Source organism: Triturus cristatus, chromosome 10 (genome assembly GCF_964204655.1).
Source record: "Triturus cristatus chromosome 10, aTriCri1.1, whole genome shotgun sequence".
Lineage (NCBI taxonomy): Eukaryota > Metazoa > Chordata > Amphibia > Caudata > Salamandridae > Triturus > Triturus cristatus.
Genome location: NC_140593.1, coordinates 1,244,957,161 through 1,244,981,685, shown reverse-complemented (window position 1 = coordinate 1,244,981,685; position 24,525 = coordinate 1,244,957,161). Strand labels below are relative to the sequence as shown.

General features: G+C 49.6%; 1 protein-coding gene across 3 annotated transcripts in view; it reads left to right on the top strand.

Moving 5' to 3' along the window:
• The window catches only part of IQSEC2 (IQ motif and Sec7 domain ArfGEF 2), a 559,465-nt gene that overhangs the window by 140,721 nt on the left and 394,219 nt on the right, over positions 1-24,525 (top strand). For all 3 annotated transcript variants that reach the window (XM_085629906.1, XM_085629904.1, XM_085629905.1), the window contains exon 2: positions 9,677-9,956. In XM_085629906.1, the coding sequence (XP_085486032.1) occupies positions 9,677-9,956 (280 nt within the window). The remainder of the gene's footprint in view (positions 1-9,676; positions 9,957-24,525) is intronic.

The window sequence follows — 24,525 nt, the reverse complement described above, 5'->3', positions numbered from 1 at the left end:
TAGCGGAGGCAGGCGATTAAGGTCTGTAGCAGCGGTGACCGGTGCATGTTGACAAAACTCAGATTCTGCTTTTATTACAAGATGGTGGTGCTGAGGTCTCCGTAGTGTCTGTGGCCACTGTCGCTGCCTCCAGGGTTACAATGATGGGTCCGCTTCTATAGCTTCGCAAGCCGCTCGCTCCTGTCACAGTCGAGGTGTGATCTTTGATAGTATCCTCCTCTTCACCACCAGCTGCTTATGAAGATTGACTCCTTGTTTTCCATCTCTACCCTTTGGGACCTAGTCCCAAAGGTGAGCTTACAAGTGAGTAAATCTACACATGGAAGTTTGCTCTTACACTTTTGAGTAACTTTACTACTTAATGAGATCACCATTTCTGAGTGCAAAGTTACACAAAACTGTAGACTGACATGTCCCCTCCCCCTGAATTCGGAAGGGGGGTGGAGCATAATTTACGACTGTAAAGTTCTTACTTGTACTTTTTCACGCATAGGCCGAGGTCTGCACCACCCGCGTAGAGACTCTCCTTGGTAAAGTGTGGGGAGAATTAAAAAAGTTTATTAAAGGTTGTTAAACAAATAGAAAAATATTTCTGGGTTAAATATTAATAATAATTAATATGTATGTATTTATTTTAAATGTAGAATATTATAAAACAGTTACACCATTATTAACTTCAAAATTGGCATACAAAATTTAAAATACAATCATTACAAGTAACAAAATGTTTTTTATGCATTTAAAATTATTAAGTAAAGGATAGAATTAACACATGATTGTTTTTGAATAATGATTTTACCATATTTTTATATCAAAAATAAATTATTTAAATATTTTAAAATCCATTGTTTGATAAAAACATATCAGCTAAGGTGTCAATATATTTAATAGTTTAAATAATTTATTTTATTTTAACATTAGTCCTATGGGGTTTTATTTTAAGTCACTACTTCCATTATTAGGTCTCGCTGGCGTTGCAGCGCGAAGCGCTGCTGCCAACGAGAACTATTGTCGCCGAGATGCCTCTCAAGGGAGACAGACCGGGGCACGCGCAGCGATTGGGGTCTGTGGACGCGCTTCTGAGATGCGCAGACGCACATGCACACGCACACGCGCACACACCCCGCCGCTGCCGACCCCCTCACCGCATCCTGCCTAGCGCGCGCACACCTCGCCACCGCCCCCCCTGTACAACAAGCATTGGCAAGCACCATGGCGCCCCCCAGTAGACTGCAGGGTAGCATGGCTTCCTCCGACGAGCTGGCACGGTCCCCTCCCCGGACCCGCAGCACCAGCATGGAGCGCCTTTTTGCCATCTCATCCTGGTGCGCGCCTCACAGCTATATGCTGAGCGGGCTCCTCCACAGCGTCAGAGGCAGGAGGGCCTGAGCATACAAAACACAGGGGCAGCCCGGCTCCAGACTCACGCAGGAAAAGTTCCCTCCCCGGCTACACAGCCACGAGTGGAGGCTCCTGGTCAGCGCTGCGGTCACTGCACGCACACAGCGGCCACGTGTGCACCCCCCCGCCCAGCCATTCACTGCAGGGAACGGAGGCGCCATGGAGCTGGGCCCAGAGCGGCACCCCAAGACGAAGTGACCGTCCCCGTGCGAGGCGCGGCTGTCTGCACCGGGCTCAGATACACCACTGGCGGGGGGCCTTCCGTCGCACCCAGACTGTGAAGCCTCAGGTCGCCCTCACAGAGCCATGTGGTCCCGCTCAGCACGCACAGGCCGCCAAGTTTTAAAAGCGGAGCCGGCTCCATCTGCGCGCCCCCTAAGCTGTGCGCAGGTGTGAGATCTTCACAAACCCACCCTCCGGGCAGGACTTCCCCCCCCCCGAACGCCGGTCCACCTCCACCAGGACCTATCCGTCCCGTCACCTTGGCGGCCCTCTAACCCCAACATCCCCCGGCGTGCGGCTGCCCTCACCTCCCCGGGCTTCCTGTTCCTCAGCTCCAGGTTGAACCTCTTCTTCATGTCCATCTTGTCTCAGGGTGAGGGCGCGGAGCGAGCCGGCGGTCCGCACGGGTGGAGGGGCGGGTAAAAAAAAGGGGCAGAAAGTGGAAAAGGAAATGCCGCAACTACTTCTCTTTTATATGAGAAGGCGCCAAAGACACAAAAGAGGGAGGAGGCGGGGAAGGGAGCCGGGGGGGCGTCCGGGCGCACAGCGCCTCCTGGCGGCAGAAGGCAGCATGGCAGGCGCGGTCTGTAAACACGTCGCCTGCGCGCGCCTTTGTGTTGCAGGAAGAGTGACGCCCCTCGAGGCGCTGGCGGGCCAGCCTTCGGAGCAGACATGGCTGCCTTGTATGCCAGGGCACCGCTACCATGCGCCAACCACTGGGACCACCGAGGGCTGCCCTAACACAGCCTGCTGTAGAAGCGACGCCCCTCATGTGGCCTCCCAGGAATCCCTGCACACAGAACAAGCATTTGCAATGCAATAGGTCTCGCATTTACACGAGTTTAAGCTATTGGCATTGTAAATGACAATGCCTTTTATTTATGTTCAAAAAACAAAAATAAAAGGCATTGTCATTTGCAATGTCAATAGCTCAAACTCGTGTAAATGCGAGAACTATTGCATTGCAAATGCTTGTTTCCTATGGGAGGGTGTTGCAGTACCTGTTAGTGGCCACAGGTGGGGCAGGACTTTCTGCAGCTCTAAGCCGGAATGTATTTATGATTGTTTTTTGTCCTTTCTGGCTGCAGTAACTCCATGGCTGATGCAGGACTTGATCCAGCTCTAAGTCGGAGTGCATTTATGATTGTTGTGGGTCCTTCCTGGCTGCAGAAGATCCATGGTTGGGGCAGGACTCGCTCCAGCTCTAAGCCGGAGTGCATTTATGATTGTTGTGGGTCCTTTCTGGCTGCAGTAACTCCATGGCTGATGCAGGACTCGATCCAGCTCTAAGTCGGAGTGCATTTATGATTGTTGTGGGTCCTTCCTGGCTGCAGAAGATCCATGGCTGGGGCAGGACTTGCTCCAGCTCTAAGCCGGAGTGCATTTATGATTGTTGCGGGTGCTTCCTGGCTGCAGTAACTTCATGGCTGGTGCAGGACTCGCTCCAGCTCTAAGTCGGAGTGCGTTTATGATTGTTGTGGGTGCTTCCTGTCTGCAGTAACTCCATGGCTGGTGCAGGACTCGCTCCAGCTCTAAGCCGGAGTGCATTTATGAGTTTTGTGGGTCCTTTCTGGCGGCAGTAACTCCATGGCTGGTGCTGGACTCACTCCAGCTCTAGCCAGAGTGCATTTATGATTGTTTTGGGTCCGTTCTGGCTGTAGTAACTCCATGGTTGGTGCTGGACTCGATTCAGCTATAAGTCGGAGTGCATTTATGATTGTTTTGGGTCCGTTCTGGCTGTAGTTACTCCATGGCTGGTGCTGGACTTGCTCCAGCTCTAAGCCGGAGTGCATTTATGATTGTTGTGGGTCCTTTCTGGCTGCAGTAACTCCATGGCTGGTGCTGGACTCGCTCCAGCTCTAAGCCGGTGTGCATATATGATTTTTGTGGGTCCTTTCTGGCTGCAGTAACTCCATGGCTGGTGCTGGACTTGCTCCAGCTCTAAGCCGGAGTGCATTTATGATTGTTTTGGGTCCTTTCTGGCTGCAGTAACTCCATGGCTGGTGCTGGACTTGCTCCAGCTCTAAGCCGGAGTGCATTTATGATTGTTGTGGGTCCTTTCTGGCTGCAGTAACTCCATGGCTGGTGCTGGACTCACTCCAGCTCTAGCCAGAGTGCATTTATGATTGTTGTGGGTCCGTTCTGGCTGTAGTAACTCCATGGCTGGTGCTGGACTCGCTCCAGCTCTAAGCCGGAGTGCATTTATGATTTTTGTGGGTACTTTCTGGCTGCAGTAACTCCATGGCTGGTGCTGGACTCGCTTCAGCTCTAAGCCGGAGTGCATTTATGATTGGTGTGGGTCCTTTCTGGCTGCAGTAACTCCATGGCTGGTGCTGGACTTGTTCCAGCTCTAAGCCGGAGTGCATTTATGATTGTTGTGGGTCCGTTCTGGCTGCAGTAACTCCATGGCTGGTGCTGGACTCGCTCCAGCTCTAAGCCGGAGTGCATTTCTGATTGTTGTGGGTGCTTCCTGGCTGCCGTAACTCCATGGCTGGTGCACGACTCGTTCCAGCTCTAAGCCGGAGTGCATTTATGATTATTGTGGGTCCTTTCTGGCAACGGTAACTCCATGGCTGATGCAGGACTCGGTCCAGCTCTAAGTCGGAGTGCATTTATTATTGTTGTGGGTCCTTTCTGGCTGCAGTAACTCCATGGCTGATGCAGGACTCGACCCAGCTATAAGTCGGAGTGCATTTATGATTGTTGTGGGTCCGTTCTGGCTGCAGTAACTCCATGGCTGGTGCTGGACTCGCTCCAGCTCTAAGCCGGAGTGCATTTAGGATTGTTGTGGGTCCTTTCTGACTGCAGTAACTCCATGGCTGGTGCAGGACTTGCTCCAGCTCTAAGCCGGAGTGCATTTATGATTGTTGTGGGTCCTTTCTGGCTGCAGTAACTCCATGGCTGGTGCTGGACTCGCTCCAGCTCTAAGCCGGAGTGTATTTATGATTTTTGTGGGTCCTTTCTGGCTGCAGTTACTCCATGGCTGGTGCTGGACTCGCTCCAACTCAAAGCCGGAGTGCATTTATGATTGGTGTGGTCCTTTCTGGCTGCAGTAACTCCATGGCTGGTGCTGGACTCGCTCCAGCTCTAAGCCGGAGTGCATTTATGATTGTTGTGGGTCCGTTCTGGCTGCAGTAACTCCATGGCTGGTGCAGGACTCACTCCAGCTCTAAGCCAGAGGGCATTTATGATTGTTGTGGGTCCTTTCTTGCTGCAGTAACTCCATGGCTGGTGCCGGACTTGCTCCAGCTCTAAGCCGGAGTGCATTCATGATTGTTGTGGGTCCTTTCTGGCTGCAGTAACTCCATGGCTGGTGCTGGACTCGCTCCAGCTCTAAGCCGGAGTGCATTTATGATTGTTTTGGGTCCTTTCTTGCTGCAGTAACTCCATGGCTGGTGCAGGACTCGCTCCAGCTCTAAGCCGGAGTGCATTTATGATTGTTTTGGGTCCTTTCTGGCTGCAGTAACTCCATGGCTGGTGCAGGACTCGCTCCAGCTCTAAGCCAGAGTGCATTTATGATTGTTGTGGGTCCGTTCTGGCTGTAGTAACTCCATGGCTGGTGCTGGACTCGCTCCAGCTCTAAGTTGGAGAGCATTTATGATTGGTGTGGGTCCTTTCTGGCTGTAGTAACGCCATGGCAGGTGCAGGACTTGCGCCAGCTCTAAGACGGAGTGCATTTATAATTGTTTTGGGTCCGTTCTGGCTGTAGTAACTCCATGGCTGGTGCAGGACTTGCGCCAGCTCTAAGCCGGAGTGCATTTATAATTGTTTTGGGTCCGTTCTGGCTGTAGTAACTCCATGGCTGGTGCTGGACTCGCTCCAGCTCTAAGCCGGAGTGCATTTATGATTGTTGTGGGTCCGTTCTGGCTGCAGTAACTCCATGGCTGGTGCTGGACTCGCTCCAGCTCTAAGCCGGAGTGCATTTATGATTGTTGTGGCTGTAGTAACTAAAGAAGTACAGTTTGTGAATAAGGAGAGGCTACTCTTATGTGTGCACTTGCATGTTCCTCCCTAAATCGCTCCCTAACCCTTTCGTATTCCTCCCTTAACTCTTTACCTTTTGGATTTTCCCCTATGTCCCTCCTGCATTTACTACTAAAACATATACTTGTGTGTGCAGAGATCTTGGCGCGTAAAATATAGGTGAGGCAGAGGCGTGACCTCGGCACATAGGTATGTGAAAGGCTCCTGGATGCTGATACACCTTTCACCGCACCCCACATGTCATGAGATTAGCCTACACCTGAAATCCCTCTCCTTCATTATTCTCAACTGAGTTGATTTTGGCTGAAATTTTCCTTTGCTTGAGCAGGTTTACACAGATGTTGTATTCGTTGGACACAGGCTCATGTGTTTTTTTATTGTATTTGACACAATTTGTGTTGGTTTGTAACGCGCCTTCAAGTGTGTGCTTTGATGACTGTGCTGGTGCTGTATGAATAATAAGCGATGGTGGCCTTAATTGTGAGGAGTGAGGTTCCACCATAAAGCTCTTCACTTAGCAGGCCATACTGCAGTTATCTGCGATGTGCGGGGCAGTGGGGCTAGAGATCGCTTCTCTGGGTGGTATCCATGCACTGAAGGCAGACACGGAAGGGATCCCGCCCATGGTAAGATAACGGTTCCTGGAGATGGTTGTGATGCACTAGTGCACCAGGGCTACGGCTTGGCATCATCCCTCTGGGTGTCAACCATGCACACTGCATAGGTATGGAAGGGATCCTGCAGATAGCTGATATGCACTAGTGCACCGGGGCTACGGCTTGGCATCATCCCTCTGGGTGTCAACCATGCACGCTGCATAGGTATGGAAGGGATCCTGCAGATAGCTGTGATGCACTGGTGCACCAGGGCTAGGCGCCATCCCTCTGGTGACAGCCATGCACGCTGCATAGGTATGGAAGGGACCCTGCAGATAGCCGTGATGCACTGGTGCACCAGGGCTAGGCGCCATCCCTCTGGTGACAGCCATGCACGCTGCATAGGTATGGAAGGGATCCTGCAGATAGCTGATATGCACTGGTGCACCGCGGCTAGGCGTCATCCCTCTGGGTAACAGCCATGCACGCTGCATAGGTATGGAAGGGATCCTGCGTATTGTTTGGGGAAGGGATCCTGCAGATAGCCGTGTTGTACTGGTGCACCGGGGCTAGGCGTCATCCCTCTGGGTAACAGCCATGCACGCTGCATAGGTATGGAAGGGATCCTGCGTATTGTTTGGGGAAGGGATCCTCCAGATAGCCGTGATGCACTGGTGCACCAGGGCTAGGCGCCATCCCTCTGGTGACAGCCATGCACGCTGCATAGGTATGGAAGGGATCCTGCAGATAGCTGTGATGCACTGGTGCACCAGGGCTAGGCGCCATCCCTCTGGTGACAGCCATGCACGCTGCATAGGTATGGAAGGGATCCTGCAGATAGCTGATATGCACTGGTGCACCGCGGCTAGGCGTCATCCCTCTGGGTAACAGCCATGCACGCTGCATAGGTATGGAAGGGATCCTGCGTATTGTTTGGGGAAGGGATCCTGCAGATAGCCGTGTTGTACTGGTGCACCAGGGCTAGGCGTCATCCCTCTGGGTAACAGCCATGCACGCTGCATAGGTATGGAAGGGATCCTGCGTATTGTTTGGGGAAGGGATCCTCCAGATAGCCGTGATGCACTGGTGCACCAGGGCTAGGCGTCATCCCTCTGGGTGACAGCCATGCACGCTGCATAAGTATGGAAGGGATCCCGCGTATTGTTTGGGGAAGGGATTCTGCAGATAGCCGTGATGCACCAGGGTTAGGCGTCATCCCTCTGGGTGACAGCCATGCACGCTGCATAAGTATGGAAGGGATCCCGCGTATTGTTTGGGGAAGGGATTCTGCAGATAGCCGTGATGCACCAGGGTTAGGCGTCATCCCTCTGGGTGACAGCCATGCACGCTGCATAGGTATGGAAGGGATCCCGCGTATTGTTTGGGGAAGGGATCCTGTAGATAGCTGTGATGCACTGGTGCACCGGGGCTAGGCGTAATCCCTCTGGGTGACAGCCATGCACGCTGCATAGGTAGGGAAGGGATCCTACACATGGATTAGGGAAGGGTTCCTCCAGATAGCCGTGATGCACTGGTGCACCGGGGCTAGGCGTCATCCCTCAGGGTGACAGCCATGCACGCTGCATAGGTATGGATGGGATCCTGCAGATAGCTATGATGTACCGGGTTAGGCAGCCTCCCTCTGGGTGACAGTCATAGGTATGGAAGGGATCCCACGCATGTATTAGGAAAGGACTCCAGCAGATAGCCGTGATGCTCTGGTGCACCGGGGCTAGGCGTCATCCCTCTGGTAACAGCCATGCACGCTGCATAAGTATGGAAGGGATCCCGCGTATGGTGTGGGGAAGAGATCCTGCAGATAGCTGATATGCGCTGGTGCACCGCGACTAGGCGTCATCCCTCTGGGTAATAGCCATGCACGCTGCATAGGTATGGAAGGGATCCTGCGTATTGTTTGGGGAAGGGATCCTGCAGATAGCCGTGATGCACTGGTGCACCAGGGCTAGGCGTCATCCCTCTGGGTGACAGCCATGCACGCTGCATAGGTATGGAAGGGATCCTGCAGATAGCCGTGATGCACTGGTGCACCGGGGCTAGGCGTCATCCCTCAGGGTGACAGCCATGCAGGCTGCATAGGTAGGGAAGGGATCCTGCAGATAGCTATGATGCACGGGGTTAGGCATCCTCCCTCTGGGTGACAGCCATAGGTATGGAAGAGATCCCACGCATGTATTAGGGAAGGGCTCCTGCAGATAACCGTGATGCACTGGTGCACCGGGGCTAGGCGGCATCCCTCTGGTGACAGCCATGCATGCTGCATAGGTACGGTAGGGATCCTATGCATGGATTAGGGAAGGGTTCCTGCCAATCACTGTGATGCACTGGTGCGCCAGGGCCCATGGCAGTGACAAAGGATTGTCCTTCGTGAGATAGGGGTTCCTTACACTCATCATATCAGTACTGAAAGAGTCTTGTGACGTGCAGCTAGAGAAGGTTGGATTTGGCTTCTGACAAATATAAGGTGATGATCTTGCTCTCTGCTGTTTCTCTTTCAGAAATTCAGGAAGCTGGAGGTGTGTGTTAGATTTAGGGAAGGTCTGTATGTGGGAAAGGAATATGAGTTTGGGTGGAAAGTATGTGTACATCATGATGTGTCCAACTAGGAAAGAGGTGTGCAATGAGGTATAACGTGGTGTATGTGTGAGGGGATGGTCAGTCTTTGTCAATGAGGGTGAGGGCTGTATTTGAGTCATTGGGTGCATATGTGCTGTGAGTGGAGGACAGGAGCTGTGTGGGAGTCGTGGTATGTCTGTGTGAGTGGGGGTAAGGCCTGTGTGTGATTTGAGTTGGGGTAATAGGCATGTGTGGGGGTAAGTCAGGGTAAGTGATAGCATGGAGATGGCTTCTGAATGAGTCAGGGTAAATCTGAGTGACAGGGAGTGAGGTTGCAGGTCTTTGTGTGAGGGGTGTATGCCAGTGAGCAGTCACTGTGAATGGTAGTATGTTTTGTGTGAGTGGGGGTTGTAACTCTACCTAAGGATGACCCATTCATCTTCCCTCTTTTAAAATCCTATGAGTTGTCTCTCTTACCCTATTTTCCCCTCCCTTGTCCATTTTCTTGTTTCTTCGCTCCTTTCTCGCCCTATCTTGTGTTGTTTCTTGCGCCTTCTTACCCACTTTTGTCCCTTGTTTTGCCCCTCCCCCTCTTGCCCTTTTCTTACACACTCCATCGGCCACTCCTCTGACACGCTCCATTCTTATTTCTCCTTTCCCCCTCTTGTTCACCTTATTGCTGTCTTTCCTCCCCCCTTCTGTTATTCCTACCTTTCTCCCCGCTCATTTCTGCACTTTTGTGCCCTCCTCTCTAACCCCCTCTCTTGCCCCCCTATCCCTGTCTTGCCCTTCCTTCTCTCTGGTTCTCCCCCCCTTTGGGTGCCATCTCACTGTTTAAAGACCCAGTTCTGGCTGTGGGGTCCAGTCTTTTTAAAACTCCTTCTGGCTTGTTTTCATAGCGTGGAGGGGGACTCCCAGGGCAGTGAGTCCGGGACGATAGTGGATGGCCCCAACAACCAGATCCCATATCGCTGCAATGCTGACTCCAGGAGTGACCACTACCAGCTCCCACCATCCATGCCACACCCAGCGCCATCTCCCGCCAGCCTTCAGTGGAACCAGCGAGCTCGCCTGCAGCCGGCCAGTGTGTCCTTGCGCAAGCAGGAGGAGGAGGATTTCAAGCGCTCCAAAGCCTTGTCGGACAGCTATGAGCTGTCCACGGACCTGCAGGACAAGAAGGTAGGCTTGAGCAGTGGGCGGGGTGCAGGTATCGAGTGGGCACCAGACCTTCCGAATGAAACTCTCAGCTTGAGCCTTGCTTGGGGTGAGGAGCTCCAAGGGCAAACTTGTTCTTGTGCATTCAAAGGGAAGTCCAAGTGCAAATGGGGTTCAGGTGGTTGGGGGTGACAAGACCTGCAGGTCAATGGCAGACTGAAGCTGTGCTGAAAATGGGATGTGATATACAGGACAGAAAGGTAGACTTGAGCAGTGTGTGAGGTTCCAAGACCCAGAGTTGGGAACAGAATAAAAAAAGTTGGCTTGAGCAGTGCCTGGGGTCCAAAGACTAAGCATTGGGTACATGATCTTGAGAATAAAAAGGTAGACTTGAGTCGTGCCTGGGGTTCCAAGACTGGGCATTGGGTACATGAGCTTGACAATGAAAAGGTAGACGTGAGTCGTGCCTGGGGTTCCAAGACTGGGCATTGGGTACATGAGCTTGACAATGAAAAGGTAGACGTGAGTCGTGCCTGGGGTTCCAAGACTGGGCATGGGTACATAAGCTTGAGAATGAAAAGGTAGACTTGAGTTGTGCCTGGGGTTCTAAGACTGGGCATGGGTACATGAGCTTGACAATGAAAAGGTAGACGTGAGTCGTGCCTGGGGTTCCAAGACTGGGCATTGGGTACATGAGCTTGACAATGAAAAGGTAGACGTGAGTCGTGCCTGGGGTTCCAAGACTGGGCATGGGTACATAAGCTTGAGAATGAAAAGGTAGACTTGAGTTGTGCCTGGGGTTCTAAGACTGGGCATGGGTACATGAGCTTGACAATGAAAAGGTAGACGTGAGTCATGCCTGAGGTTCTAAGACTGGGCATGGGTACATAAGCTTGAGAATGAAAAGGTAGACTTGAGTCGTGCCTGGGGTTCCAAGACTGAAGGACTGGGACGTGGACCTTCCAATCGAAATTGTCTATTTGAGCACTGCATGTAGTTTATTAGCTGAGTGGAGCGAGGACCTTGAGGTTGGGAATATGATTGAGCAATGGGTGCTCTCTTAGTTTGGACAGAGCGGTTATCAGTAGGACATCTTGGGGCAATCCGAGGGCCGTCTTTGTCGTTGAGGTGTAATTTAAAGGCAGTGTTGATTCTTGATCGTGGGAGTCTGAGGCCAGTGGTTTTAGGATTATGGTCGATCCAAGAAAGCGAGCTTAGCTCTGTGAGGAGTTCAGGCTGTGGTCCTGACGTGTGCCTTTGTGATCAGCATGATGGCACAGTGGCCCGTTTGTGCTAAGCATCTGAGGGCAGTGCTGAGTTTCTTGTATTGTTTTTCTGTTGTTTGTTGCAGGAGTTGATACTTCAGTCAGCAGCCTGAGGCAAATGCGTACTTTCTTAAGGAGGTACTAAGAGTGCACAGGGGAGCCCTTGAGGTGGCAGTATTCTGACATGGGATGGGCCTTCAGGCTGTAATATGTTGACGAAAGATGGGTGATTGGCATGCTAGTCTGGGTGAGAGAGCTGGTTTTGTGACTGTCTTGCAGAAGTGAGGTGGGTCTTTGAGATAGCAATATACAATCCTCTCTGATGCTTTGTGGCCATAACCTGAGGTTATGGTTGACTCTTTGTTGTGTGAAACTGAGGAAGGAGTGTGTTTCTTGTTAAGAAAATCTGACATGTTTTGTTCTTTGCAATGGAAACCTAAGGCAAGGCTATTTTGTGTCTTGAGAAATTCTGGTGAGGTTGGTTCTGTAGAACTTTGGGCGATAAGTCTGTGGCCGGAGTGTGTCTTTGAGCTGGGTGAGTGATGATTCTGTGGGGGGGTGTCTTTGAGCTGGGTGAGTGATGGTTCTGTGAGGGGAGTGTGTCTTTGAGCTGGGTGAGTGATGGTTCTGTGGGGGGGAGTGTGTCTTTGAGCTGGGTGAGTGATGATTCTGTGGGGGGGTGTCTTTGAGCTGGGTGAGTGATGGTTCTGTGAGGGGAGTGTGTCTTTGAGCTGGGTGAGTGATGGTTCTGTGGGGGGGAGTGTGTCTTTGAGCTGGGTGAGTGATGGTTCTGTGGCCGGAGTGTGTCTTTGAGCTGGGTGAGTGATGGTTCTGTGGCCGAAGAGTGTCTTTGAGCTGGGTGGGTGATGATTCTGTGGGGGGAGTGTGTCTTTGAGCTGGGTGGGTGATGGTTCTGTGGGGGGAGTGTGTCTTTGAGCTGGGTGAGTGATGGTTCTGTGGCCGGAGTGTGTCTTTGAGCTGGGTGAGTGATGGTTCTGTGGCCGGAGTGTGTCTTTGAGCTGGGTGAGTGATGGTTCTGTGAGGGGAGTGTGTCTTTGAGCTGGGTGAGTGATGGTTCTGTGGGGGAAGTGTGTCTTTGAGCTGGGTGAGTGATGGTTCTGTGGGGGGGAGTGTGTCTTTGAGCTGGGTGAGTGATGGTTCTGTGGCCGAAGTGTGTCTTTGAGCTGGGTGGGTGATGATTCTGTGGGGGGAGTGTGTCTTTGAGCTGGGTGGGTGATGGTTCTGTGGGGGGAGTGTGTCTTTGAGCTGGGTGAGTGATGGTTCTGTGGCCGGAGTGTGTCTTTGAGCTGGGTGAGTGATGGTTCTGTGGCCGAAGTGTGTCTTTGAGCTGGGTGGGTCATGGTTCTGTGGGGGGAGTGTGTCTTTGAGCTGGGTGCGTGATGGTTCTGTGGGGGGAGTGTGTCTTTGAGCTGGGTGAGTGATGGTTCTGTGGCCGGAGTGTGTCTTTGAGCTGGGTGAGTGATGGTTCTGTGGCCGAAGTGTGTCTTTGAGCTGGGTGGGTGATGGTTCTGTGAGGGGAGTGTGTCTTTGAGCTGGGTGGGTGATGGTTCTGTGGAGGGGGGAGGTGTCGTGGAGCTGGGAGATCCTTGGTTCAGGCTTCTATTGTATTCTGAAGCATGGTTACGTCTTTGGAGTGGGTATTTGTAGCAGGTTGAGATTATGTTGGGAATCTGAGAAAGGATTCTTTTCTGAGAGATTCAGAGGCATATTTTGGTCTTTGTGATCATTGTCTGAGGTAGGGTTGGTTGTTTGTGAAGAGATTTAGCGGCAGTGTAGGTTTTCTTTGTGCGTAATGTTGTGGTTCGGCTACTTCTTTGAAGGTCTGGAAGGGAGAGTCTTCCTGGAGGTTCAGAGAGTTGGTTTCTAATGGTTGGTTCTTTGTGGTGTGAATCTGACCCACGGCTGCCTTTCTCATAGCCGTATGAGGCAGTGTTGGTTCTTTGCGGTGTGAACCTGATCTAGGGCATGTCTTTCTCATAGCCGTGTGAGGCAGTGTTGGTTGTTTGTGGTGTGAATCTGACCCACGGCTGTCTTTCTCATAGCCTTATGAGGCAGTGTTGGTTGATTGCAGTGTGAATCTGATCCACGGCTGCCTTTCTCATAGCCGTATGAGGCAGTGTTGGTTGATTGCGGTGTGAATCTGATCCAGGGCATGTCTTTCTCATAGCCGTGTGAGGCAGTGTTGGTTCTTTGTGGTGTGAATCTGATCCAGGGCTCTCCTTCTCATAGCCGTATGAGGCAGTGTTGGTTCTTTGTGGTGTGTATCTGATCCAGGGGTGTTTTTCTCATAGCCGTGTGAGGCAGTGTTGGTTGTTTGCGCTGTGAATCTGACTCAGGGCATGTGTTTCTCATAGCCGTGTGAGGCAGTGTTGGTTGTTTGCGCTGTGAATCTGACTCAGGGCATGTGTTTCTCATAGCCGTATGAGGCAGCGTTGGTTCTTTGCGGTGTGAATCTGATCCAGGTCTGGCTGTTTGTATGAGGTTTTTTGCCATGAATGTTGTTCTCATAGCCATACAATGCAGTGTTGGACCTTTGTTTTGGGAGTCTCTGTCAGGGTTGAGTCTTTGATTGTGGAGTCTTAAGGACTCTCGGGTTGTGATAGGTTTCCAGGGTTGCAATATGGAGCAGGGTCATTGATTCTATATTTGGCTGCCTGTGTTGACTTTCTGTGTTAGGACATTTGAGGGGATAGTTGCGCTGCTTTGGCGGGGGGTGGAGGGGTTGTGTTCATTTTGTGGGAGCCTTCTGCAAGTCTGACACCCAGCTCTGGGACTCCAGGCTAAATTGGAAATGAAAGGCTAGGTTTGCTTACTGTGTTGAAATTCTCTGTCTGGATTTGTTATGTATTTTAGGTGTGCTAGGCATAGGTTGTAGATTATGTGGCAGCCTATTGCACGGTGGGTTTATTGTGATGGGTGTCTGATAGGATTTCTTTGTGTTTGGAGTCTCTGCCAGGGTTCTCTCTGTGACGGTACTCTCAGGCATGGTGGGGTGTTTGTGTTGGAAGTCTTTGGAAGGGTTACTTTTTATGATGGGAATTTCTGCTTGTGTTGGCTCTTTGTGTTGTCAGGTGGGTTTCCATGTATTGTTGTCTGTGATTGAGTTCCCTTGTGATGATTGTTTCTGGCAGGGCTGGTTCTTTTTGTTGAGAGTTGTTAGGGTCAGTTGGTAGGGTTGGAAGCCGCTGGTAGGCTGGGTCTTTTGGCAGGTATACTCTAGCGCTAATGAGTCTTTGATTTGGGAGTTTGTTGGCCTCAAGGCTCTGTGGTGGCAGTCGAAGTGGATGGTTCTTTGTAGTAGCAGTCTCTTGTAGGGCTGATCGTCTTTTTTGGGAGCCTGTGGCAGGGATGGTGGTGGCAGCCTCAGTCCATAGTGGCTCTGTCATTTCTGTCTTATGCAGTGTTGGTTCTGTGTGTTGTCTTTGGCAGGGTTAGTCCTTGATTTGGAAGTTTGTGGCAGTGTTGGCTCCATGTGGTAGGACTGTCTGTCAGAGTTCGTTGTTTTATGTTGGAAGGCTCTGGCAGGGTTCTCTCTTTGCATAGATCGCTGACATGGTTCTTTCCATGTGTTAGGAGTTCCTGACAGCTTTGATTTCTTGTATTTGGTGTCTCTTGCAGGGTTACTTTTTGTGTTGGTTGTTTCTGTTGTGGTTAGTTCCTTGTGTTGATGGTCTATGGAAGTCTTGCCGCATCTCGTTCATTCCATCATGTGTGCCATGTCCATCTATCTCTATTCATTTCCCTGTATTTAAAGAAACCCGATAACAATGTTTCCTTGAAGCAACTACTGGAAATCAGATGCCAGGAAAGTCTGGTGCAACAAAAAATCAGCAGAATGACAACTCTTAAGGATACATACACTTAGTACACTCCAGTCCCTGAAACTTGGTCCCTTCGTTTTCTGTTAGCTACATGGTTTAGCCCAATAGAGTGGAGCGGCTGCTGATTGGGTCCAGAAGAGTTCTAGACATCCGACAACTGCGGCTTCTATTCAGTGTGTTACTATTAATGCTTCACCTTGGAGAATACATGTCTATCTGGCTTTGTAGCTCCAAACAAAGGGTCTTGACTTTCCTGTCCCCCTTTGACTTTTTATTTGTGTTTTATGAATATTTTCCTAAGTTGCATACATTTTTTGCTCTCGAAGGAAGGTTTGCAGGACGATATTTAGAAAAAGCTCTCTCATATTTATAATTGTGGTAGCCTTTATTGGCACCAGTTCACTAGGAAGGATGCACATGGTGCTTGCATGAAATGACTGTGACCCAACTCTTGTGCACGCAGTACCTGGGTTGTGCCCCGCTTGCACCAGTAGGTAGTATCATTTGAGCTTGTGTGTGGCAGCTCCAGAAGGTCAGATGTGTGTGACAGCTCCAGAAGGTCAGATGAAGGTCATGCTCTTTTCCTTCCTTGCAGGTAGCCCGGGATCACATCAAAGCTGACATCACCTTTGAATCCAGAGTTTTGCCTCTGGGAGTCCGACTCTGCAGCTCCTTGACTCCACCATCAATCCTCCCCAGCGTCGTGCAGTGGCTGGTGAGGTTTGTGGTCCCTCATCCAGGGAGTGACTTAGGCAGGTCAGACTAGAGCTGGCTGTTGGCAGCAGCCTCACTGGTGAAGTCATGGAGTCCGGCAGCGAGATGCTCCCTCTGGACCAAACAACAAACACTCATCAGACTACTATTCACTCGCAGTCTGTCAGTGACTTACACTCTTCGGGATAAGGGGCCACAGGTGTGAGCATCGACAAACCTCTTACACTGTGCAGTACAGCCCTCTGCGGAAGCAAGTATCCCCTCGGCTCACCGTGGTCAGCTGTGTCTAGGTGTCAAGTCAATCCTCCTAAAAATGTGCAGGGCTCGTGCTCAGCAATCAGCCATGGTGCAATTCAAGAGAAAGAGGCAGCAAACGTAAGATCCATCCACATCGAGTTAAGTAAAACAGAAAAGAAAGAATGGATTAAAACAAAGTGAGATATAGAAAAGGTTGTGTTGGAAAACAAAAGCCCTGCTGGAAATAGAAATTAAAATAGTCTCACAGAGCTGCAACAACCATAGAATGGTGTATGAAATGTGCTGGTTCATTGCATCACCAGACCCCATCAGCTGAAGAGCCGTCTTAGAGGACAGTAGGATCAGGGCATGTTATACTGCGCTGTGGTGACTCCTTCGTAGATTCACAGCGGTGAATTGTTACCCGCTAGCAGTATCATCCTGAATGCATGGCGCCTCCGCTGTGCTTTCGTGGTATATTCACCTTCTTAAGCCAGTGAGATGAATACGTTTTTACTTGCACTGATCTAGGAGGCCACAAGAGGTCATATTTCGACCCCCACCATGCTTGCTCAAAGTAGTGCCAGTCACAAGCTCTGTCCTTTCAACAATACTCAACAACTGTCTTGTGAGTCCTTGCTTCAGACACTTTAGACATATTAATTTTTCCCTGTGGCATCTATCAATCCACCCTTCTGTGCAACCCTTGGCCTTTCCTGGCTTGCAAAAGCCAGGATCTGGGTTGCCTTTCATGAGATTTATAGCAGCCTGCTCATTATAGCCGATTTCTCTGCTGTGGATCCAAATTACTGTTAGTAACCATTAACTCCTCAACAACCAACTATTCATTGATTGCTTGAGCCTCGATGAGTCGCATCCTTGTAGCCACCATTTTGGCGTTGAAAAGGTCCTTGACCAATTTGACGGATTCAAAAACACGAGATGGCACAAGCTTATCAGTGAAACATACTTCTGCAATTTCTTCACCAGTACTGGTCGTCGACCCACGGTTGACCAGCCTCCTCTTTTGCTAATGACTGTTACAATATCAGCACCATCGTCCACCACTGGCGTACGCTGGAATAAAAAAGTCCCAAATCTGGACGGGACAGAATATCGTTACCAAAATAACGTGGGACAAAACATTGAAAGATAAGCTTCTATACATTCCCTATACATTTCCTAAAACACCTAGAAAAGAGGACTCCACTGATTTTTTTTGCAAATTAATTAATGCCCGCTCTCTAGTGCAATATGCTTTCGAAGTAGCAGAACTTATTGACTCTTACAAATCTGGCGTCATGTTTATCACAGAAACCTGGGCTACGTACTGCTCTATGCCTGAACTGCTTATGGCCACGCCCGCAGGTTATCGTCTACATAGGCAGGACCGTCCATTTAAAAGAGGGAGGGGACTGGTTGTCATCTACCGTGAAAATATTAGGGCTAATTTTACTATCATACAGTCTGACGACTGTGAAGCCCTGTCATTCAATTTAGGGCTCACGAAAAAATATACCTTCAGGGGCTTTCTTATTTACCGACCTCCAGGCTCGAAAGCTGGCTTTCTTAGTTCGATCAGCTCACTAATTGAGGCTGATATCTGTAATGCTAACTTTACCATCTTAGGAGTTTTTAACTTTCACTTAGAGGCGGAGGAAGATAAGGACACTTCGTCCTTATTAGAAATCATGGATGCGGTAGATCTTAAACTACACACGCTAGATGCACTCTTCTCTAACAACAAAGATATTACTAGGCTCAAAGTGCTTCTCCTAGCATGGTCTGATCACGCAGCCATCTTTTTTATGATTAACTGCCCTGCAGTTAACACACCTCAGAGCAAGGGGCACTGCTCAGCTCAATCTAGAGCTTGGGCTAACATTGACCCAAAACATCCAAAACAGCTGTTAATATCATCCATCCCCCCAGCTGTTGAGAATCCCGAGCCAGCAGCAGGGGCATATACTAACTGGCTCAACTCCACCTTTGCCCAAATAGTCCCTATAAAGAAAAAGGGCCAATGCAGGACCCGTCCGTCTGCCCTATGGTTCTCGGAGGCCCTCAGGTGTGAACAACAAGGCTGCAGACGCCAAGAGAGGAAATGGAGAGCCCAAAACAATTCCTACGAGAGAGAACTGTATAAACTCTCACTAACCAAATACAAATCCCTTCTGATAACAGAAAAATCAGCTTACTTCTCATTTCAAATCAAATCTGCTAAAAACTCAGCCAAAGAACTTTATCAAGTCATTAATAAGCTCACCAGACAAGCAGAGTGTAAAGGGGATTGGGTCAGTCGGTCGTTCTGTGATAAGACTGCCTCGCATTCCAAAGACAAAGTAGATTCAATCTTCAATGCATTTGACCCTACTGACATCCATCCTCCTCTCCACAACAATCAAAACAAGGGGCTTGATTATCCTAATATAGACGCGACAACAAACACTTTCGAATTATTTTCCTCTGTCTTTCCCGCGCAAATAAAAGACTTCGTACTGATCATGAAATCAGGCTCTCCAGATGATCCTTGCCCACCCTCAGTCATCAAATTGGTCCCAGACATCATAGCTGACCACCTTGCAAACATATGCAACAAACATATGCAACAAACATATGCAACAAACATATGCAACAACATGTTTAAGACCGGTGTCTTTCCTTCACAACGGAAACAGGCCTCCATTCGCCCCCTTCTGAAAAAGACAAACGTGGACCCAGAAGATCCCGCTAATCACCGGCCAATTTCCAGGCTCCTCTTCCCTGCTAAAATAGTTGAAAAAGTGATGAACAACCAACTTAAATCAATTTAGCAAGGATTTTAATCTCCTTGACCCCACCCAATTTGGGTTTAGATCGGAGCATAGTACAGAGACTGTCCTGATCAAGGCAACATATGAACTAAAGTTCATCCTCGATGGGGGATCAGCCGCTCTAGTTCTGCTGGACCTGTCTGAGGCATTCGATATGGTGGATCACTGCATCTTGATCCACTGTTTGGAAGCAAAAGGCATTAAAAATCATGCTCTGAAACTAGTCTCCTCCTTTCTATCGGACAGGTAAAACGCCTTTTCCTCGCAGTCTTTCCGTTTGCCCTGTGGGGTTCCACAGGGCTCTTCACTCAGTCCCACCCTTTTTAATGTCTATGTTGCAGAGTTAGCTCCTATGGTCCAATCCTTCGGGCTCACTCTAACATCATATGCGGACGATACGCAAATTGTGCTATCAGCCAATAATAACACATATGACACTAGTGCTCGCATTCATAACTGCATGAAATACATCTCTGATTGGATGAACATGCACTGCCTTAAACTCAATGCCAGGAAGACCGAGGTAATAATACTAGGTAGTAACCCTAATTTCTGGTCTGCCCCGTGCTGGCCTGCAGACATGGACCCCTTCCTGTTCCCACCAAGAAAGCCATAAGTCTGGACGTCATCATAGATGATCACCTACTTTTAGGCAATCAAGTCAATACAGTGGTCTCCTCCTCCTATAACATCTTGAGAATGCTAAAGAAAATTCTCATCTTTCTGCCTATCTCAGTTAGGAAGTCAGTGGTATCCACGTTAGTATTGACAAAAATAGACAACTGTAATGGTCTCTACATGGGGCTGCAAGCCCAATACTTAAATAAACTGCAGGCCCTTCAGAATTATGCAGCCAGACTTCTACTGGAGATACCCAGGCACCATTCAATTTCTGCCACACTTAAAGACCTCCACTGGCTGATGGTCAAAAACAGAATTCACTTCAAGGCCCTCTTTTTGACCTATAAAGCACTACATAATTCTGGGCCCCTCTTTCTGAGGGAAACCTTTAGGTGGGACATTCCAACCAGAAATTTGAGCTCAGCAGGTATGAGGAGGACAAACCCCAATAGATTTAAAATATCGAAATGGGGTGGCAGCAGCTTTGCGGTCAAAGGAGGTACCTCCTGGAACCTCCTGCCACTCACCTTAAGATCCGCCCCTTCCTGGCTTCAGTGTAGAAAGCTTTTGAAAACATGACTTTTCAATCAGTAGGTTCTCTTGCTCTGCTCATCGTCTCTCACAGAATTAGCGCCAAGACACCTTCAGGTATACGTCGCGCTTTATAAATTGGGTAACATTACATAACCTGACTCGCATTTATACGTACCTTGGTGATACATATGTCATGTAGATGCGGAGTTTCAAATAGTAAATACTTAACTCCTTCTGTGCACTTACCTTTCAGTAATTTGTCTCTCGGTGTAGTGATAACAATATTGTCTCTTCGATATTTGGGATTTGATATTCTCTACTACAATCTTCACGCAGTCTTTTCTGCGTCAACCAAACTGTGCAGGTTGATTATTCTAATGCATATCTAAACAATCCTAGTGCTTTCACACCACTGCAGCACACTCCGAAGATGGATTAGATGAAGACTACAGCTTCCATTATTTGAAAGCTTATTACATCTCCAAAGAGGAATAGAGACATCAGGTACGCGGTGTGGAAAAGACAAGGTGGCGGATGAAGAAGGCATCTTTTACTGCCCTCTGCACCATTAGAAGGTCTTCTCCTGATGTGGTCCACAGCCCAGGCATGCCAAGCCATCCAGGATGTCTTCTCTCTCCAACAGATAACAAACAACATTGATGCAATATTTCCATCTCATAAACACCTGCCTCCGGCCCACCCATTGTTGCTGCCTCCATTAGTTCGGAATGATGAGAGGACTCTGCTTCAGTAAACTACTGCTCCATCTTGTTTAAGGAGTGAACTGGCAGCGGAGACTGCAGAGGAAGAGGAGCCAGGGGACCAGGCAGAATGTTTGAAGAAGGCCTGAAAACACCTGCCGTAGTAGAAAGTCCTTTGGTGATAACACTATGTTCTGTTCTAACCTACTAAAGGTCCCAGGTGCTTCACACTCTGCTTCTTGAATGATTCTTAAGAACCGCCCAGGCTTTCGGTAGGGTCACGCCCTGCTTGAAAGAGGAGCAGCTACTGGAAAAAAATAAAAAGCTCTCAACACGAAGACAGTGGGCTTGATTCACGAAAGTAAACATAGACCAAAAATGTAAGTTTAGACCTAAAGTCTAACTGTACTACTACTACTAAAGTTGGACCTTTGGTCTAAGTTTACTTTTGTGATTCAGGCCCAGTGTGCCTCACAGGCAGCCTCAGATGGAAGAAGTGATTAAAGGGATTCAGGCAGGCTCATGCAGCCAAGGGTAGACTCCAGAACAGCCTCAGATGATGGTAGACGTGATTCAAGGGATTCAGGCAGGCTCATGCAGCCAAGGGTAGACTCCAGAACAGCCTCAGATGATGGTAGAAGTGATTCAAGGGTTTCAGGCAGGCTCATGCAGCCAAGGGTAGACTCCAGAACAGCCTGAGATGATGGTAGACGTGATTCAAGGGATTCAGGAAGGCCCATGCAGCCAAGGGTAGACTCCAGAACAGCCTCAGATGATGGTAGACGTGATTCAAGGGATTCAGGCAGGCTCATGCAGCCAAGGGTAGACTTCAGACCAGCCTCAGATGGAAGAAGTGATTAAAGGGATTCAGGCAGGCTCATGCAGCCAAGGGTAGACTCCAGAACAGCCTCAGATGATGGTAGACGTGATTCAAGGGATTCAGGCAGGCTCATGCAGCCAAGGGTAGACTCCAGAACAGCCTCAGATGATGGTAGAAGTGATTCAAGGGATTCAGGCAGGCCCATGCAGCCAAGGGTAGACTCCAGAACAGCCTCAGATGATGGTAGACGTGATTCAAGGGATTCAGGCAGGCCCATGCAGCCAAGGGTAGACTCCAGAACAGCCTCAGATGATGGTAGACGTGATTCAAGGGATTCAGGCAGGCCCATGCAGCCAAGGGTAGACTCCAGAACAGCCTCAGATGATGGTAGACGTGATTCAAGGGATTCAGGCAGGCCCATGCAGCCAAGGGTAGACTCCAGAACAGCCTCAGATGATGGTAGACGTGATTCAAGGGATTCAGGCAGGCCCATGCAGCCAAGGGTAGACTCCAGAACAGCCTCAGATGATGGTAGACGTGATTCAAGGGATTCAGGCAGGCCCATGCAGCCAAGGGTAGACTCCAGAACAGCCTCAGATGATGGTAGACGTGATTCAAGGGATTCAGGCAGGCCCATGCAGCCAAGGGTAGACTCCAGAACAGCCTCAGATGATGGTAGACGTGATTCAAGGGATTCAGGCAGGCCCATGCAGCCAAGGGTAGACTCCAGAACAGCCTCAGATGATGGTAGACGTGATTCAAGGGATTCAGGCAGGCCCATGCAGCCAAGGGTAGACTCCAGAACAGCCTCAGATGATGGTAGACGTGATTCAAAGGATTCAGGCAGGCTCATGCAGCCAAGGGTAGACTCCAGAACAGCCTCAGATGGTAGACGTGATTCAAGGGATTCAGGCAGGCCCATGCAGCCAAGGGTAGACTCCAGAACAGCCTCAGATGGTAGAAGTGATTCAAGGGATTCAGGCAGGCCCACGCAGCCAAGGGTAGACTCCAGAACAGCCTCAGATGGTAGAAGTGATTCAAGGGATTCAGGCAGGCCCACGCAGCCAAGGGTAGACTCCAGAACAGCCTCAGATGGAAGAAGTGATTCAAGGGATTCAGCTGGACCGTGCACATCCCAGGAGGGTAAGCTGGTGGACATCTTTGGGAAGAGTAGAAGCGTGATGGTTGCTATCCCCCTTCAAGCCAATCTGTGTACGATCTACAGATGTAGCACGATAGTTCCATTTCTAGACCTAATTCAAGAAGATCAGTGATCAGAGGCCAAGCGTACACTAAGATAAGGATCGTTGGCTTCTGCAGCGTCTTGGATGCACCCATGGGATGCCCAGCATGAGTATTTAGTAAAAGGACGCTGCTGAAACACGTTACCTGGCTAGAGGTTCAGGGAAAGATCCGGAGTATTGGATTTGAATGAAACTTGCTCTTCTGCAGGCATGTGAACAAAGGGCAACATCACAAAATAAAATGATGGACGGAGTGTTGAAACTTTTCAAACACTCACCCCTAGTCACAGATCTGGGTTTTATCCATCATTCTTTTGCTCTCCATGTCACCCCAGTGTGGACCCAGCCATATGCAAATCAGTCTTGACCCTGCTCCTCATAGGAACAGTCCAGTCCGAACTGCCAAGCCAGGTCCTTCCTGGACCGGAAACTAGCATTGTAGGACCGGTTTCAGGGCCCCACCCCTTATCGGCCAGGCTAGGTTGAATCCAGTGGCGCAGTGAGCACGGGACCCACGTCTGGCATACCCTTCCCACTTAGGGTGACAAATGCAAAAGAAACAAATTAATGGATGGAATGCTGGACAAAGCAAACATTCACCCCCAGTCACAAGGAACTGGGTTTAATCAATCATTCTTTTGTTCACCACACCACCTCAGTTTGGACCCAACCATATGCAAATCACTCTTGACCCTGTTCCTGATGGGAACAATCAAGGCCGAACTGCCAGGCCAGATCCTCCCTGGACCGGAAACTAGCATCCTGGGACCGGCTTCAGGGCATCACCCCATATCAGCCAGGCTAGCTTGAATCCAGCGGCGCAGCGGGCAAGGGTCCCGCGTCTGGGCATACCAATAGCCACTTAGGGTGCACAAAGCAGTGGTTGAAAAGTTTTAGCACTCCGTCCATCATCTTGTAGTGTTTGCTATGTTTGTCCTAAGTGGCTAAGGATGTTCCCAGACGTGGGGCCCTTGCTTGCTGTGCCTGGCTACAGGCCAGGAGAATTCAGCAAAGGTACACAATATTTACTGAAACCTCGAGGGACCTTCCCATCCATGTCTCATGACACTAGAAAAAGAACCTGACACTCCAGAAGTGGCAGCGTCGACTTCTCCACGGTGTCAGGAGCGACATATTACTTAAGATTGTGTCGGGCAAACAGAGTTATCAAGAAACCACCAGAAAACTCCCCAACTAAAGAGGCACAGAAACACATCTAAGCAAGCTGTTTAAAAGGGCCATCTAGAATGTACCAAAATATCAAATGAGCAAAGGTATTTTCAAGTAAGGAACATAAAAGTAGGGTGAACACTTATACTAGAGCTGAGATGGCCTAAGAAGTACCTTACAAAACATTCATCGTGCACGGTTACCCATCAGGATATTCGGTGTCTACTACATAAATACCATATCTGGTTACTCATGAACTTTTAAACAACTTTTTTCATTAGTCCCTTCATCCCAAAGCCTTGAGTACTTGTGTATTTTTGCTACCTCTTAGCACTGTAAGTACCAGGGGCTGTTCTAAAAGTTGACGTCTGCCCTTAGAAGTGCCTGGTTCATCGCCACCTACCTCACAAGTCTAATGTACAAAGTCTTCCATAACTGGACAACTAAATCTTAAAGACAGGATCCATCAAACGAGAAAAGGCCACCACAGCTGTGATCATACAAAGGTCGACTCCCTAGTTATAGCAGTGGCTTGTTTACCTATGGGCCAAGTCGGATACTATTCGCTCTTATGCCTTTTGGTCTGATCAGACAGTTCAGAAACTAGGGTGTGAGAATCTCGTGTGTCCCAG